Genomic DNA, 13,522 nt, shown 5'->3' on the forward strand with positions numbered 1-13,522 from the left:
TAAGACTGAATAAACACCAGGCTTCTGGGCACAGAGGTGGTGGCTCACATGTAAAACAAACACTTAGACACACACACACACACACACACACACACACACACACACATCACTGTACTATCAAAAGACTCTTTATGCAGTGGGCGCCAAATGTGCACACTACATACCCACATGCTACTTAACAGTGGTGGTGAGTCTGCTCTCCCCAGGGTTTGGGCTCCAGTGTGTGTGTCTGCGTGCTATGTACTTTCTCGCTGGGCCGAGTGTCTCGCCTTTCCATTTTAGTCAAAGAGGTTGTTCAGAAATTCATTTCAGCAAGAGTCTCTGACCTCTTCCTACTTAAAACTTCTTTGGAGTCCAGCTCCAGGAAATCCTTAGAATGCAGACATGGCCACAAAGCAGTTCTATATGGAAACCACGGCTGCAGGGCGGCGGAAAATCGAACATACAACTCTTATAAAAATACATCTAAAACACTGCTGAGACACCACATGTGCATAAAATAACAATTATAATCCCTCGTTTTCAGTTCTCTAGGCACCAATGTATGCAGTGTGGATAACAAAGGAGACATATTTGGCATCCTGAATTTAGAGCAGAATAAATGTTTGTGGTCGTCTGATCGGGGGTGTGGGAAGTGGATGTTCGATTGGTAATGAGAATCGCTCCTTTGGAAATGTTGCCCAATTTATTAACAATTTTAAAAAGCTAGCAAAAACCGGGAAATACAACTAATATTTGTGTCTAGGTTCAGAACCGAAATGTTAGCCTAATTTCACACTAGCTTGCAAATAAAAGCGACAAATGCTTATGGAATCTGCGGAACTGCTTATGTACTTCAGTTCCGCATTTGCAACTTCACTCTCGAGCTGCAAGAAGTAAAGATTTATCGTTTGACTTATAACAATGAAATAAGATTAGATACAAGCTTATTGAAAAAAAATAGGAAGGGAATAAAGAAGAACCAGAGATTGGTAGTGTTACCAGCGATTAGTAACTTTATCTGCCAAATGAAGATAGGAGCAAGCTGAGCTTTAATAAGTTTCAATGCACTTAATACGTTTTATGCACTTGTATTTCAACATTTTTACAAGGGGGGAAAAACACCCAGCATGCACTGCTAACAGAATAAGTCTATACAATCTGGGTGTAAGGTGATTTCCATTTCCTGAAACTTGTTCTGTGATAAAAGACAGATGGCCCACACACACCTTTCTAATGTCTTCCCCAGGCAAAATCCTGAGCCATCCCAGGAGTTACTTATGTTCTGTTCTTTAACATAGTTTAAACCGGCAGCCACTGACACACACCCTACATGCAACACAAATCCCTGCAACAATTAACACGGATCTGGATAACGCTTTTAGTGCCTTTGGTTCCTTCTCGTTCATTTAGTGAGTACGTCACGTCTGAACCGAATAAGAAATTTCTGGTACGCTTAGTACGAGAAATGAACCCAGAAACAAAAGCAAAAGTTCCAGTGCATCCTTTTAACAACCAGTAAACAAGTCTTTATTATAGGAAATAAACACTGGGCTTACAGGGTGGATACTCCAGGATTCCAAACATCCTATAAAAGTATTTCACACATGCTGACATTTGAATTATTTTCTCCTTAATAATACAGCTTATTTGTTAATGTACGTGTTTTTCATGAGTTAAACCTTAAAAACCTGATCATACAGGCAAGGAAACTGACCGAACATATTGAAGAGGTTCTGTACGGTCTTGATGCACCATGATTCAGTAATATCTGGATACTTTAGTTTAGTTTTGTGAAGTAGACAGGCAATATAAAAGACAAGGAAATACATGCACCTACACTGGAAACTATAATATTTCCATATCATAATACACTAATAATAATGAAAGGAGCTGTACTTGGTGCAGAGACTCCCACATCTATCCAGTCAGCACTTTACTGAATTCTTGTGGTCCACAGATGTGAAGTAGGAGTAGAGTCAACTATTTAAAATATTCTAGTCGGTTCTACTATAATTAAGCTTTATAAATCATCAATGATCTGAGGTATTAGAGAGGCATCTAAAATCTGGTATTTGTCTTAACTGGAGCAGTGCACTGATGTGACTGACATTTCAAATGATTTAGCAATCAAGTACACATTAAACAAAATGACAATTAGATCGGAGTACAGAGCCAATGAAATGCAGAGTTCCTATTTACAATAAATAACAGGATATGATGATAATGCTCCTTCTCCATTCTATTTTCATTTATGGATGGATGGATAGATGGGTGAATGAATCCCAAATGAAATTCCAGAAATTGTACCCTAATGAAGCTCTGTCTTATTCTAGTAAACTCAAGTGCTTTCTGTTGTACTGCCATTATGGCCATTGCAGATGGACCGGGAATGGAAGAATGGACGAAGTATGGACTTGGCGTGACCTTGGGTCAAAATTTAAAACGATGTTAATTTGTGTGAATTGAACTTTGAGCTAGCTCTTGTCAAGTGGTCAACTTTCTCAGTAACTGCTGCGTCTGCGGTTTCTGGCATTGTGCTTACTGAGGAACATGAACTGAGCCTCCAATAATGAAAGTAGACTTTATGTTAACTTAAACACTTCTGGTCTCCTAACACACAGTATGACTGCAGATCAATGAGGATGGGTTGCCTGCCGAGTCAGGTTCCTCTTAAGGTATCTTCCTATTGGCCCTGGCTTGCTCATCATGGACAAACTAATAATTATAATTTATACATATTTATTTACACTTTTAAACTTATTGTCTGATTTCGTAAAGCTGCTCTCTGGCGATGATCGCGGTTTAAAGCGCTATATAAATGAAAGTCATTTCTAAAGACTCTGAATAAATAAAAAGGTATAAAGGTGAGAGGGTAGTGGATCAATAAAAATAAAACAAAATGTTTAAAGTACCTGACGTTTGGATTCTCCATACCACGAGATCCATTTGGACTGTTGGAAAAACAAAGAGAGAGAGAGAGAGAGAGAGAGAGAGAGAGAGAGACGGTCATTGGCAGTATAGTGCAGTACGTGTCCACAGAAGTCCTGAGGGCATGAGCGTGATTCTCACTTGAGCACTATGTGCAGGTTGGCTGACAGACGTGGGTCTGTGAACTGCGTGGTCCTGTTGTTGTGGTCCACGAAGTACACTCGGCCAGTTGCTGTGTTTCGAATCTCCCATCCTGATGGGAGCGGCCCGAGCTCCTCACAGTTCACATTGCTGAGATCCCTACACATAGACACAGTGGTAGCATGCGTCAGAAATGACTAGGCTTTCCTTCAGCAGGGGCACGGTCTCTGTTAGACTCCATACGGGTCTGACGAGAGAGACGAGACTGCTTAGGTAAAGATTTACACTTTGATAGCTGATATATTGATGATCTGTTCACCCCAGGCTCATGGTTCCTCCCTATTTCAGTGTAAACTCAAATGAAATTAAAAGCAGGATATCTTTCGGCACGTTTAACACAGTTTCTCTTTGTTTCTCTTCTGCAGTGACTGATTTATCTGTTGATAATTTACAACTATACACACACACAGATTACACATACACATTTATATACACATATATGTGTATATACTGTACACACACTTTTGTGTTGAAAAACCCACAGGCGGTTTTCAAGAAAGGGATGGTTTAATGCCTGTAATTATTAGTTTCTATGATTTGACATTCTATGCATACTCCAGTGTGTGTGTGTGTGTGTGTGTGTGTGTTCTCTTTTAAAAGGTCTAACTGGGTGACGCATTTGACTGACTGCAGTTATAGACATAAATTATATAACAGTTGAAGTACAGATGTTGCTACTACAAAAACAGTGTTTTTTTAGTTGTTGCTATTCTGTGATTTTTGTATTATTATTCAGTACCAATAATAAAAAAAACACTAAAGCTCAAAGAAGTTTGCAGCAACCAAAAAGTGATTTTTGAGATACTTCAGAGTAACCAACTAAAGCTTTGTTACTTCGCAGCTCTAAGGCTTTGTTTAAATGACCAGGCTGAAATTACTCAATTCCAAATTTTTAGCCTTTTGAAACAAAGAATTGATTTTTCGGGCTGCCTGTCAAAGAAACATTGTGGAGACAATGTTGGAAAGACACGCCCACACTAGAGTCATACAAAAGTCACTTATGATTATAAAGGTGACCCGTCATGACATGGCAAACCTGATCTGACCAAAAAAACTGGAATCGAGCAATGTGGATTATAATATGAACATATTATTTTAGGATTCTGAACCTCTTGTAATTCGGTTTTGAGGATGTTCATTCATGCTAAGAAGTCACTGGCTGCTAAAAATGTATGTCTTTTGAATAGAGAGTTTTTAAAAACTTTTTCTTTTTTTTTTTTTTACAGCATTGCCAGTCACACTAAAACTAGCAACTGGGCATCTCTGTGCACATGTAGGTTAAAGGGTGTGGATAATGCTTTCCTTGGAATGTGTTAAATAGGCATTTGTGGTGTCTGACTGCAGTGTTACCTGGGCACACGTGGGTCATGCCACGTGCTCACTCCAGTCTGTGTGTGAAGGAAGTAGACCTGGCCCTGTTGTGTGGTTCTCTGCTCTGCACAGGAGGAAAAAAAACACATTGCTTATTAAGGTGCACACACTAATTTTTAGTTTAATTACCTTTTCATTTGATGCTAGAACCTGGTCAGTATATTAAGGTAGTCAGCTAACTTCTTTTTTTTACAACATTGTTCAGACGAAACCTGACCAACTGAAGCAACCCCACATCATAACACGGCCTCCAGAGACTTGTACAGCGGCCACTATAGATGATAGCTGCATTGGACGTTGTGCTTCTGTTAACATTTTCAAATCCTGTAAATATATCGTGTCCAAAAAGCTTGAAAAGACCCAGAAAAAATCTCAGACCTGTCATTTGTTGTGCACTAATAATCTCTGATTTTACATAAGGGCATGTCCTAGTTTAGTACTTGTTTTGTGGGTTTTGCTTCACTTGCTCATCATTGTACCCACACTAACACATATTATAATAAACCTATGGTGCCATTTAAATAGTTTCGTTATTACCAAAATCTCAATATAGTCCATTTTATGTATCTACAAACACTAGCAAACATCTTGAAGTGCTAAAATATAAAACATTACACTTATAAAAGTAAAGCACTATGTAACGTGTGCCTTATAACATCATGGAGCTGGACTAGTTTTTAGACCTCGGCACACACTGAAGAACCTGCGCTGTGAACACAGATGGAAGTAATAAAGGAACCGTCTGCTGCCTTATAAGGGTACAGACGTCTGTCAGTGCTCTATATGTACAGGATGCTATTTCCATGGCATGCACGTGCTTGAAACAGACTTGTGTCACATAGCTATATACACTGGAGAAGGCCTGATGTATGAGACGAATACAGGCAGTGAATTGTTACCAGGAGACATCATCTGTAAATCAATCCTCTGTCAGAAGAAACAGCTGCAGTTTGTTCTATTAGACTTTAATCACTAGTGACATACAGTCCTGTGCAAAAGTCCTGCGCCACCCATCATTTCTTCATATTAAATGAAATGAGGTAGATTAAATAAAATAAACGGTAACAAATGTTTTACTGAGACAGGCTGCAAAGTAACTAAAGATGCAATTTAAAAATGGGTTGTTTATGCAACAACTTTAGCAGCAGCCTCATTTTCCCTCTCATCTGTATCAACCACTCAGTATTCTGCATCACCAGTATACTAATCACCGGCCTGATCATCCGTCATCATCTGCACCTGTTAGATGTTTTTTTTTAAATGCTTGAATGATTCATAGGTCACTGTGTGGTTTAACAAATAAATGCATTTCTTTGAAACTGGTCATTTACAGGGGCTGGACTGAAAACGAGGGGCAAAAACCTGCCAAAAATCAGAGCCAAAAAAGTCCTTCAGGAGGCCTGGAGAACTATTTCTCAAGAGTACATTAAAATACAAGGAAGTCTGGCTCTTTGGAAGCAAAATATGAAGAAATGGGAGGTGGCTCAAGACTTTTGCACAGTACTGTATTTATAGGGATAATCTCTTGGTAAACCCAGCATGTACAGTCTGTATTTACATATTAAACCCAGATTGCCTCTTATATGTTATAATGTAATAACTTCCTATCACAATATTAACTTTGAAGTTTTTCTGATATGTTTAAAGAAGTATCTCATGATGTCCACTTAATTTACACATACTTTAATTAACCCATTCATTTGAATTCCACTGAATTTTTTTTATTGTTAATAAAAACATGTTAGCACACTGATGAAAATAAACTGAAAATGTAAATATACAGTAGATTTAAGCACTTCTTACTGCCAGGGTTACACTAACCATATCCTTCAGGGAGATCAGCAGGTGTGTGTAAGTGGGTTCTGCTCATGTAGTTCCTGTGCCTCTGTGAGCGGACGTGTCTCTCCTGAGCTCTGGAGTTGGTGTGTGAGACACCTGAGGCGGCATTAGAATTTAGGATGGGTGTGTTCTCGTCCAACAGACAGCTGAGGGGCCGACCGGGGCTCGCGTACTCCGAGGCGGGCCTGCAGGACGGGAAAGCGCAGAAAGGGGACATTTGTACGCTGCAAAACCGTGTCTCCAGTCCTGTATCTGCATCTTGTATTGTGACCTGTGTGTGTGTGCTCAAATGTTTAAAATATTATTTAATCATCAGGCATTAACTTTATCCAAATTGTATATATAAGAGCTAAATTATGTTAGTTCAAAAATACAAGGAGGGCAAGAAAATCTACACTTTCTGGTATCCATTAGAAAACAACAGAGGTTAGTCTCTTCTTCAATTTCTCTTCTCTGCTTGTGATAGTTGTGGAGCTTATGCATGGCATTGATTTCATGCAATCATGATTATCAAAGCTGACATCATTTGTAAATAATCCACATTTAAATCAATAAATCGTTAATATTAGAGATAGGCTATTAATCTGTAATCTGATGTCTGCGTCCAGGACGTTTCAGGGTTGTTTCCGAATGGAGGAATGTAGGCAGGGGAAGTTCCCTTTACCGACATTCCCTGAACAGGAAGCAGGGAGTAGGGAGTACTGTTTATGTACCCTGTGGAACGGAACGCAGCCCAATTGTCAAGTCAAGCCACCTTGTGACTAAAACACTACTGGTGGGCCTTAAGGAGAGAAAGCTTTAAGCCTTAACATCTCAAACTTGATGTCTTGAATCTGCTCCTTGTTTTATCGTGTATGTCTATATGATAAAGAAATCCATTTCTTCTTGACGGACCATGATTCCTGTACACTCCCCAAAAAAGTGACTTTAGCTTGAGGATGTGCTCACACACATGCTTTCTGTCTTCACAATTAGCAGGCAGTCTCAGCTTCATAGCCTGATTATTAATTACAGATGTGTTGCATTTGGCCCTTGCTCGAAAAGTTAGATTTAGGAAATAATCCAGACATGCTCTGCTTTGGAAACAATTTAGAACATACGGCAATTAAAATATAATTAAGAAAGATATTTAGTCAACTACATTTAGGCAAACCTAAATTGTGCATCTAAAATAATCCACTTATAATTCCTCTAGCTCACTAGCTATATTTAATATTATTTAAGGTTTTGTTTATCTATGCCAGGTATCTAGGTATCCCAGCAAATTCTGCTACGCAACCACATAATGATAAAAAAAAAAATGGCGCACGAGTATGTCAGTATGTACTTTGTGGCCCTGTCTAGTATATAACCTGCATTCCTGTGACCTTGTTTTGTGTGAGTGTTTCTGAGAATGTGTATGTGTGAGTTTCTGTCTTCTTCTTGCGTTCCCAGACTGACCACAACCACAGCGTCATTATCTCCCTGCTGTCTGACGGAGTTCAGCAGCCGTGAACTGTAGCTCAGGGTCACGTGGAGCAAAGACTCTCTTTACACACTCGTTCTGATCGAAGGTCAGTTACATTCAATGGATAAAATATGAATTGGCATTTTACACATGACACTTAAGCTAATATTAAAACTATAAATCACTGGGAAATTATTGCGATTTTAAGAACAAGCCCACTTTGTGAACGTGAGGTTACAGGAACATAATCAAGGGTACCATACCTAATAGAACATCGGATTAGCTAATGTATGTATTATTTTATTAGATTGGGTCTCATTTAATGTAGATCAATTTTTTACATAATTTAGGTCAATAATACAATTGCACAACACAAACCTTTACATGTGGAAGTGTGAATTGTTTGGTTTTGCGGGCTTGTTGGCATAGCAACCGTAGAGGAAATTACCCATGTCTTTCTCAGTATGAACAAAGTGTGTGTGCGTGTGAACTCAGATTATGAGAGCCAAAAAACATATTTGTATGTGGCAGACAGACAGACCGACAGACAGGAATAATAAAAAAAAAAAGTGCGTGCGCATGCATGCTAGGTGAGAAAGTGGAGCGTGAAGACACACATGCTCTCCTGACCTGGTTGGTCTTTCCCACTGTGTTGTTCGTGTGATGTGATTGAGATACTGAATTCTGCCTGTTGCAGTTCTTCTCTCCTCCCAGCTACACCGAAAAACACAAAGGCACAAAAAGGGAAAATACAACATTACAATAAATGAATAGAATGGTTTGCATGACATTTAATTGCCAGTGTACCAAAAAAAATAGATATTTTCATTGCACAAAATCACGTGTGTGTTTTTGTCCTTGTTCAGTGTATTTTGTGGATTTACCCATCCGGTAAGTCGTTATCAAACAGACGGCTGCAGTCCACCAAGGGGCCTCCCGTTCCTATCCTGTCTGTCGACTGCAAGCTTACTACACACACACACACAATATAAATCACACAACACAGTCCTTCCACTATGTATGTACACATTTTTGTCCTTTAGTCCCAGTGCAGGAGGTGTGGCCTCTGTGGCCATCATTCCCAATAAATTAAGTGTGGTTACTGGGCTTTCAGTCCCAGTGTGGCCAGCAGGTCCATCTCTCATCCATGTTGGTCGTGGACGCCCCTGCTTTAAGCTGGTAGCGCACATGTTGAGAGCTATTACTTAAAGTGCAACTTAAGAAGGCACATCCACTGCCATATATGGGTCATTAATTAATATATGAAACGCTAAGTTCTAGTTGTCTAATTTGAGCAAACGACTCCTCACTCTCCAGATATCTGTTTATGGTAGAACCGGAAACGGGGGCTTGTTGTCCATTTACTAACAACGGAATGGGAGAGGTTTCAATTTTGTACTGCACCCAGCCACTAGGGGGAGATAGATTTTGGCCTTGCTTTAAAATCCAACACAGAAGGAGGTGTGGCCACTGTGCCTGTCAGTTCCAATAAAGGAGGCGTGGCATCTGTGCCTCTCAGTCTTGAAAAGTGAAGTGAGGCCTCAGTGCCTGTCATTCTCAATAAAGGAGGCGTGGCCTATTTGCCCAACCTGCTATAAAAGAGGGGTGGCCTCTAGACCTGTCAGTTTCGAGAAAAGAGGAATGGCCTCTGTTGCTCTCAGCCTCAGTGAAGGGGGTGTGGCTCCCTAAATCTCAAAACTAACACCTGATTTTTTTTCCATTATGTTGAACCTATTAAGATCCTTCGGACAGGACACAGACACCCTTAATTAGTACTCGTGTATGCATTGTGTTTGCCTGTCTGAATGCAAGTGAATGTGTTCTACCCACCTACTATCTGCCCTTTGATGGTGTCATTATTGTTCGGGCCGAGCTTGTTCAGGTCCAACTTCTGATCTGTCAATCAAAAGAGTAAATCGAATCATCCCCACATTAAGCAAATAATCCAAGTCATAATAAATATAGTTTTTATACCAGTGATGATTCATCACCCTGATATAGCCTAACCTCTACAAAGGAAATGAGTGACAAGTACATTTTGTGCAGACTTCCAGCTGAACCAGGCAACTGATGTCACACCATTAAAATAAATTAAACAAGGTAAGAGAGGGTTAGGGATGTGCGAAATGCATCAGATGCACAACATTGCGGTGCTTCCTTCCAAATGAAATGGACGAAAGTTCCTAGAAAACAGTGCCGCTCAGCATTCTGTTCTGTGTGCGTGTACGTAAGTGTGTGTGCTGGTGGAGTTGGTGTGCCGGTGTTAAGAGGATCTGCGGTGAGACACACTTCCTGACTGAGACTCAGCCTGTGACTCAGAAACACCACAAGATGCTGTTGGCAAATTTACACACCACAAATTCACACACACGCCATAACAATCTTCTCTAACAAAAGCCATCTGATCCTGAGAGCTTGTACAAGTGCACTGAAAACGCATAGTTTAAAAAAAAGAAAAGTCAAGTATGAGATAAATGCATATTTACATATGTGCAATTTCCATGAAAATGGAAAAAAAAGATACACAAGCTCAAGTTTAAACAAAATTTCTAATCGTGAAGTGTTTAGTTTAGAAGCATATTAGCATCTCTGTGTAACATGACTGAAATCCAACACTGTGTTGTTGTGTAGCGGCATATTTTGACACTTTTTTTCTTCTTGGAACTGAAATGTTGATCCTTTTCTGCACGCATCTCAATCCCGAGAAACGTTCTAGCATTTTAAAGTCTCTACCTCTCTATAAAAACAAAAAGGGAAAAAAAAATAGCATTTAATTATGCATTATTCAAGCACATAAGTATCACACTGAGAAAATAATACCTAGCCAGCAAGGTTTCAAAACATGTTTAAACAGACTGATTACTTTTACCACCATGTGTGTTAAACCGGCTCCTAAACCAACATTGAGAAAGTATTGTAAATACAAAATTTCCACATTGTTTTGATGCGATATAATTATGATTAAGGTACGTATCATAGACTGGAATTTCCTATTTTTTTTGACTGTCTACCAGATTTCTGCCATAGTGACATTCGGAGGGCTTTCCCAAACCTACACACACACACACAAATACATTTGTATGAAAATAAAGAAAACATCAGACACCAAACATGATTACATTTGTGTTAATGTGAACATTTGCTCCCTCCTTAACGATGTCTATCTGGCATTTAGTAATATGATACTCACAACTGAATTTATGTAGTACCTAGACTTGTGCGTGCATGTGTGTCTGTGTGGTAAAGCTCAGCTGGGGCCGCTGGGGAGAGTGCGGTTGGGGCAGATGTCTTCAGGTACCCCACCCTATTCACACACACACACACACACACACACACACACACACACACACACACACCTCCCTAAGGAGAGCATTAAGTCTGGCTGGCCCGACTCCTCCCTCTCCTCCTCCTCTCTCTCTCCCTCTCTTTTTCCTTGCCAGTCAGGCTGGCACCACTACCCCAAGAGACCCAATAGGGAGGTGTGTGTGTCTGTGCCCATATGAGAATTTACCAGTCTGAATAGAAATGTCCCTGGACATACGTCGTGATCAGCAAACTGTGTGCTACGACATTGTAACAAAACACAAGACTTTTAAAAATTAAATTGTTCAAAGCAAAGTTTGACCAAACCGTGCAGTACACAACAGCACAGTAAAAAGTCTCCTGTTTTCTATTAACAGGTAACCTGTACCCACACTAAATTTGCTTGCAAACTTGCCAATGCTTATGCTTGGCACCCATATTTCAAAGTTGCCTTGCAATAGTTTTCTCATGAGCTCTCAATGTGTTTGACAAATACCAGCTGAAGTAAAATGTCACGTTGTTCATGTTATGAGGTACATTTACGAAAACCCAACAGAGCCAAAATTGCTATTAACTGTAGCATTCAGGAAATGTTTTGCTAAATTAAAATTGCTAGCTGATGCCTTACAGCCAGTGTCTTTGAGGCGGTTGATGACATTGGAGAGGAGACGCACACAGCCCAGAAAGCCTGCTCCCTGCTTCTTATGGATCTTCTTATGATTCCAGACGCTGATGGTGATCGAGTCCAGCTTCCCAATATAACTGTTGAAAGAGACACAAGAGGAATCAATGATGCAATCTGGTAGCAAATGATAAAACCTGGGATTACGTACCAGCATGCAACTTAGTCAAGAAAAATGTCACTTTTTAGATGATGCCTTTCAATGTGACAGTGTTTAGATAAACTGTAAAATGCTGCTTATTTGAATAGACTACAGTATGTTGTACTAACTAGACAAGAACATGTGCAAAGCAGACATTATTTTTCTGTTAGCCTTGTGCCTCCAAAACAAAACTGAAGTAGGTCTTGGCTTATTGAATACAAAATCTGACCTTCTTGAAGTTGTTGCTGTGTTTTTATAGCTGAGTCATTAGTACCTATGTAGCAATGAGTAAGAATCTCTGAGCTTGGTGATTTCCCATTAATTACCAGGAAACATAAAAATAACAGCAAACATAAAAAAAGACTTGTATTTACAATTAAAAAGCCACAAATGCCATATTTAAATCACAGTTATCTTCTGTGATGACTAATAGCTGTTTTGAACAGTCTACTGCATTTCCTAACTAAATAATGTTGTGCCTATGATTAACTCGAATCGCAGTGATCCAAACATCAAACCCTGATCACAACATGAGTAATTGTTCCCTTACCTCAGTAACTTTAACATTTACCTAAGTAACTGGACTCTTTAACTAACAAATTAATACCTGAGCTGCTCTTAAATCTATCTTAAACTTTAAGACACTTTTATAATGTGCACCACAAATGTTGTTTATCACATTGTTTATTACAAACGTTTAAATCGTCATGTTATGCGGAGAAAATGCAGTCACTTTCTTTGTCCGAGATGAATAGATTTAAACATACTACACAGACACTCCCAATCACACGAACACATTTACATTCTTTTCAGCTTTGTAAAGCAGTGCACATAATACTGAGCTTCTTTAAAACTCTCAGAATAAATTGAACACACAAGACATATGTCTAAACCAAATTGCTTCCCATGGGCTTTATGTGTTTCAAAGCTTTTCACTCTGGTTTAAAGAGCAGCTCGAGGCTGATATTACCTGACCATTCAGCCTGAAAAGACACAAGACGCCTGAGACAAAACACACAGATTGGACTATGTGGTGTAGTCTGCCTTTTCTCTCTCGGGTACTGCACACACCTGTTCTCAGTGCAAGGGTGTGGGGCTGTGGGGGATTGTGGCGTCTTACTGCAGCCAGTAGGGGATTAGGATGGGATGCCCTAAGCTCCATTAACTATCTGAGTCATGGATTTATAGACACAGACAACCAGGCCACAAGACACATGCCTAACAATAATACAAACTGGCAATGCTGTGTTTATGCATTCATATTGTAGTATGTTAGGTCGCTGTTACAATGTAGAACCTTTCATGAGTTCCAAAACTTTCTTTTGTAGTTTTGTACAATGCGATATGTGTGGATTCTTTGTGTAGCACAAGATGCCATGGTCATGTATTCAGGATTTAGCACACCATGCCCCGTTCATAATAAACTATACATTATAAATTAAGCTGTCGTATGCATGCTGTAGTGCGATGATTCATTTCATCTTTATGGTGTAACACCCACAACATACATTTGCTTCTTTGTTTTCTTTGTTCTATCTGTTATGATAAGTCTGTGTAAAAAAAAAAAAAAAAAAAAAACTATCTAGAAAACTCAATATGTTCTCAATAGAGAGTTAAAGAGAAAAAA

The 13,522-nt window shown here is 39.4% G+C and overlaps 1 protein-coding gene across 1 annotated transcript in view; it reads right to left on the reverse strand.

Annotated features, from left to right (window-relative positions):
* Positions 1–13,522, reverse strand: part of LOC128526615 (E3 ubiquitin-protein ligase SMURF2-like) — a 59,137-nt gene that overhangs the window by 12,282 nt on the left and 33,333 nt on the right. The window contains exons 4-11 of the mRNA XM_053498644.1: positions 11,700–11,833; positions 9,599–9,664; positions 8,653–8,737; positions 8,399–8,482; positions 6,304–6,506; positions 4,462–4,546; positions 3,052–3,210; positions 2,895–2,933 (exon numbers count right to left, since the gene is read on the reverse strand). Coding sequence (XP_053354619.1) covers positions 2,895–2,933; positions 3,052–3,210; positions 4,462–4,546; positions 6,304–6,506; positions 8,399–8,482; positions 8,653–8,737; positions 9,599–9,664; positions 11,700–11,833 — 855 coding nt within the window. The remainder of the gene's footprint in view (positions 1–2,894; positions 2,934–3,051; positions 3,211–4,461; positions 4,547–6,303; positions 6,507–8,398; positions 8,483–8,652; positions 8,738–9,598; positions 9,665–11,699; positions 11,834–13,522) is intronic.

Source organism: Clarias gariepinus, chromosome 6, assembly GCF_024256425.1.
Source record: "Clarias gariepinus isolate MV-2021 ecotype Netherlands chromosome 6, CGAR_prim_01v2, whole genome shotgun sequence".
NCBI lineage: Eukaryota > Metazoa > Chordata > Actinopteri > Siluriformes > Clariidae > Clarias > Clarias gariepinus.